A 5,480-nucleotide genomic window follows, 5' to 3' on the forward strand; every position below is an offset into this window, starting at 1 on the left:
TTGATCTGATATGGTTAGATAATAAGCAATGAAGTAATAACACCGGGTTAAAACATGCATTGGTGGAATCAGCTTAAACATGTAAATAACAGTTACAGATATATAAAAAAAATGGAAATTTATATTTTAGTTTTTTAAAACTTTTTCTAGCCTTATACAATTTATCTATGGAGAAATTCATTGTTATAAATATAATGAGAAATTACTAAAAACTAGAATTATGTAATTCCTAATATAGGCTGCAGAACGATAAATAAAACCAGATTTGACAAAGAATCAAAAGTTTTTATTGCAACATTGATTTAAATAAAAAAAATCTTTTAGAATAACTTTAAGATTTATATGTTTAAAAATATTCATAGGAAACTATCTTTATCACTGAAAGTGATTTTCAAAACTTTATTTTTTTATAAAGAAAAAAACTTGGTGACTCGAATGCCATTTCTTCTTCTTCACTGTTCGAGAACATCTTGTAGCAGGTACCTCAACTCCGCATTTTCTCTCCGAAGGGCTTCAACTCGCTTCGTCTCCTCCAATCTATCTGTAAGATATATATAGAGAAATATAATCTTAAAGATTGCGTGTATGTAATTACGAAAATTAATGGTGGTGTCAAACGTCATTGCTCATGGTGGGTGCTCGTTTGGGATTCAACAATCACACTGTTGTCTGTGGTGCGAACGCATAGACTAGACCTATAAGACTAGTAGCCTATATATCGTAGGCTATTTCTAATTATCTATCAGTTTAAAAAGTTCCCCCGCCTTTAAGATTTACAGTAAAAGAAAAAAAAAAAGGACTAGTCAAAGAGCACGCCCTTCATCCTTTATCAGTTTCAACCGTGCGATAATAATAATAATAATAATAATAATAATAATAATAATAATAATAATAATAATAATAATAATAATAATAATAATAATAATAATAATAATAATAATAATAATAGGGAGTGGGGAATATGGGGAAAGGAGAATATTCCTGGATACAATCCAGTTTATAGCTCAAAGGCAGGTACTCGGGATGGGAAAGGTTAAGGAAATAGGGAGAGAGAGAAGTACAGAAGAAGAATAAAAGAGAGGGGCAGGCCCTCTTGCGATATTAAGGAATTGGTGTTATCAGTGCTAAGAACAGTGTAACCTCTTAGCCTACTCATGGGAGTATCAAGAGGCAAATTAAGTTTTTGGCATTCCTAGCATTATATATTTCTGATAGTTTTACCGATATTCTCAATTTATAATTTCAAAAGAGCTGAATTCCAAAAAAAAATTTAATTTTATGTTTCTCTCCATAACTTATAATTATAAAGCTTTGACGTAGGAAGGCCCTGTCTCTTCATATGGCCATATCTTTATGAACATTTACAGTTAATGTAGGTTATAAAACATAACAACTAATCATTTAGAATGTCAAAAGAATGGAAAATTAAAGATATATATTTAATTATTTTCTGGTGCTAGAAAACAACAAAAGGTGTGTTATTACTAAGCAATAAGTGTTTGAAATAATTTGATATCGTTATAAAATTTTAAATTTTATTATCTCTGCCAAAAATAAATATGAAGAGCATTAATATTTCATAATTCATTGTTTGTGAGCATATTGGCCAAATGAAAATAGTAGGCCTAGTTTATATCTCCTTAATATTGAGATCCAACAATCAAATAATTAGCCCAGGATTGTAATAGTTTACAACTCTGTGTGTATGAGAGAGAGAGAGAGAGAGAGAGAGGAGAGAGAGAGAGAGAGAGAGAGAGAGAGAGAGAGGAGAGAGAGAGAGAGAGAGAATGATAGTACAAAAAAGAAATTCTTAACTTCGCTGAAAACAAGAAAAAGAGCCAAAACTTAAAATGAATGAACAGCTTCTGTAGTAGTTTACAACTCAGAGAGAGAGAGAGAGAGAGGAGAGAGAGAGAGAGAGGGAGAGAGAGAGAGAGAGAGAGAGAGAGAGAGAGAGAGAGGAGAGAGAGAGAGAGAGAGAGAGCAGATAATATTGAGAAGGCCCAACATTAGCCAAGATTGTAATAGTTTACATGTGTGTATCAGAGAGAGAGAGAGAGAGAGAGAGAGAGAGAGAGAGAAGCAGAAATTCTTCAACTTCCGGTGAAAATAAGAAAAGGGCCAAAACTTAAATCGAATGAGCAACTTCTGTGATAATTTACAACTCAGAGAGAGAGAGAGAGAGAGAGAGAGAGAGAGAGAGAGAGAGATTCTTAATTTCACTGAAAATAAGAAAAGATCCAAAATTTAAATTGAATGAGCAGCTTCTGTAATATTTACAACTCAGAGAGAGAGAGAGAGAGAGAGAGAGAGAGAGAGGCCAAAGATAAATTTGAATGAGCAGCTTCTGCACAATATCATATCGTATTTTACCCGTGAGAACAAGTTGGTATTGAGTGAGGGCATTGCGGATAGTCGACCAAGCTTGAGATCTCTTGCAAAAGGCGTCAATGAAGTTTTGCCACCGAGTTCCTTCCTCTTCTTCCTCTTCGTACTCGGGAGGCCGGGCCAGTCCATCTCTTCCTTCTACGTGAGTTACTGCACTGTTTCCTCTGGCAAATATTTAGTGAAAGTACTTGATTTGATTTTGTTGACAATATAAGCTGATATTATTATTATTATTATTATTATTATTATTATTATTATTATTATTATTATTATTATTATTATTATTATTATTATTACTTGCTAAGCTACAATTCTAGTTGGAAAAGCAGGATGCTATAAGCCTAAGGGCTCCAATAGGGAAAATTAGCCCAGTGATGAACCTGTCTACAACTGTCAACTTCGCGTCATATGGGAAAACTTGGTCACATTTAAAGAGTTATCCACATTTACCTTAACATGCCTTATTTTACCTTATTGAAAGTGACAATAGACAGAAATACGGAAGAAGAATTGGGCCTTACCTAGACGATGAAAATGACACCAAAATGTTGAGCACATCTTCCGGCATGAAGAGCTTTTCCCGGGCTGGAAAATATAACGATTTATATAGGCCTACACTCTGTAACGAATACACTACATGAATACAGCTGATGTTTATATATATATATATATATATATATATAAATATATATACATACATATATATATATATATAAATATATATACATACATATATATATATATATATATATATGTACAGTAGATTGCATCATATATTTCAAGCATATGTAATGGATAGCCATTTACTTAATTAAGATATTTTTTCCTAATTCAATGAATAATCTAAAATATGACTTATCTTATATATCTTATTTTCTTATTTATTTTCCGTGGCTGTGTTCTTACTTTGAAAAGATATTCCTTCATCATCAGCATCATCTTCCTCATCGTCTTCGTCTCTATGCAACCTTGGTCTTAGTTAAGGAAAAGTTTGTTAATGTTACATATAAATAAACACTACTACTACTACTACTACTACTACACACACACACACACATATATATATATATATATATATACATATATATATATATATATATATGTATATGTATACATATATATATATATATATATATAAACTGTATATGTACTCTAGCTTATTTTGAAAATCTCTATATTATTATTATTATTATTATTATTATTATCAATAGCTTAGCTACAACCCTAGTTGGAAAAGTAGGATGTTATAAGCCCAAGTGCTCCAACAGGGAAAATAGCTCAGTGAGGAAAGGTAACAAGGAAATAACCATACTATATGAAAAGTAATTAACAGGTAAAATAAAATATTTTAAGAACAGTAACAACATTAAAACAGATCTTTCATATATAAACTACAAAAAGAGACTTATGTCAGCCTGTTCAACATAAAAAACATTTGCTGCAAGTTTGAACTTTTGAAGTTCTACCGATTCAACTACTCGATTAGGAAGATCATGCTACAACTAGGCCATAACTGGAATAAAACTTCTAGAATACTGTCTAGTATTGAGCTCATAATGTATTTATTTAATACGTACTTAATTATATACATTTTTACTGTTTTATAAACATAACCGTCAATATACAGTAAAGATAAAAAGTCAAAGGTAATCAACAAATAAACGAATCTGTAATAAATTACCTCTGAGGCCGATGTATAAGGTGTCTTCGAGCTATCTTGAGTAATTTCAACACGTCTGCCTCTGTTCGAATGGCTAATTCCTGCAGAAGGCGGATATTAAGAAATCAGTAATTATTATCACGTCTTTCGTGAGTTACGAAAGGGCATATGAGAGAGAGAGAGAGAGAGAGAGAGAGAGAGAGAGAGAGAAAGAGAGAGAGAGAGAGAGAGAGAGAGAGTCTTTTTTTAGTCCATCCACGTAAACTTCCTTTGCTCTTGGCGAAAACGAATTAGTTTAAAAGTTTAAAGAGTTTTTTCAATTTCGTCTAACTTATTCTTGAGAGAGAGAGAGAGAGAGAGAGAGAGAGAGAGAGAGAGAGTGAGTTTAAGTCTATCCAGGTAGACTTCATTTGCATTTGGCAAGAGCGATTTAGTTTACGTCTAGACTCTAGAGTTTTTATAATCTCGTCTAACTTATTCTTGAATGAGAGAGAGAGAGAGAGAGAGAGAGAGAGAGAGAAAGTCTTATATTTCACATGTCATATATCACGTGAAACTGGAACACACTTCTCGGCACTATGCGTCTCACCCAGTCATGAAATATGATATTAGATCATAAATCCGTAACACACGCAACCAATTCAAGTGTTTAATGACCCTCTGGAGTAACCTCTATCCACTTATAGCCAGTTTGGACTGGTTCGAGCCAATGAAGTTCTTAAAAACCGCATCACTGAAGTTTCAAAACTTTCTATCGGAAAAGGGTAAGTTCGTTTTTAGTGCGAGGAAACGAATTAGATGAAAATACTTCAAAGTGAAAAAAAAACCAATAAAATGAGTTGTATATTTTTATAGAGTTATTCAAATTAGAATATGAATATTTATGTGAAATGGTACGTTGTTTATTAATATATTCATAGATAAACATGCTAGCTAAGAGTGTGAGTTACGGAGTGGGGAAGTGAGCGTCGGTTAATATTATTATAGCTTGCTAAGCTACAACCCTTGTTGGAAAAGCAGGATGCTATAATCCCTGGAGCCCCAACAGGGAAAATATCCCAGTGAGAAAAGGAAACAAGGAAAAATAAAATATTTTAAGAAGAGTAACATTAAAATAAATATCTCCTATTTAAACTATAATTCTTTTAACAAAACAAGAGGAAGAAAAATTAGATAAAAATAGTGTGCCCGAGTATACCCTCCAGCAAGAGAATTCTAACCCAAGACAGTGAAATACTATGGTACAGAGGCTATGGCACTAACCAAGACTAGAGAACAATGGTTTGATTTTGGATTGTCCCTCTAGAAGAGCTGCTTACCATAGCTAAAGAGTCTCTTCTACCTTCACCAAGATGAAAGTACCCACTGAACAATTACAGTGAAGTAGTTAACACCTTGGATGAAGAAGAATCGTTTGAAAGTTTTCAGCTTA

General features: G+C 32.6%; 1 protein-coding gene across 1 annotated transcript in view; it reads right to left on the reverse strand.

Annotated features, from left to right (window-relative positions):
* Positions 1-452: 452 nt before the first annotated feature.
* Positions 453-5,480, reverse strand: part of LOC137651832 (dynein regulatory complex protein 1-like) — a 17,549-nt gene continuing 12,521 nt past the window's right edge. Inside the window, exons 10-14 of the mRNA XM_068385053.1 lie at positions 4,070-4,149; positions 3,295-3,362; positions 2,910-2,973; positions 2,374-2,552; positions 453-541 (exon numbers count right to left, since the gene is read on the reverse strand). Of these exons, the coding sequence (XP_068241154.1) occupies positions 453-541; positions 2,374-2,552; positions 2,910-2,973; positions 3,295-3,362; positions 4,070-4,149 (480 nt within the window). The remainder of the gene's footprint in view (positions 542-2,373; positions 2,553-2,909; positions 2,974-3,294; positions 3,363-4,069; positions 4,150-5,480) is intronic.

Source organism: Palaemon carinicauda, chromosome 13 (genome assembly GCF_036898095.1).
Source record: "Palaemon carinicauda isolate YSFRI2023 chromosome 13, ASM3689809v2, whole genome shotgun sequence".
In the NCBI taxonomy this organism is placed as follows: Eukaryota; Metazoa; Arthropoda; class Malacostraca; order Decapoda; family Palaemonidae; genus Palaemon; species Palaemon carinicauda.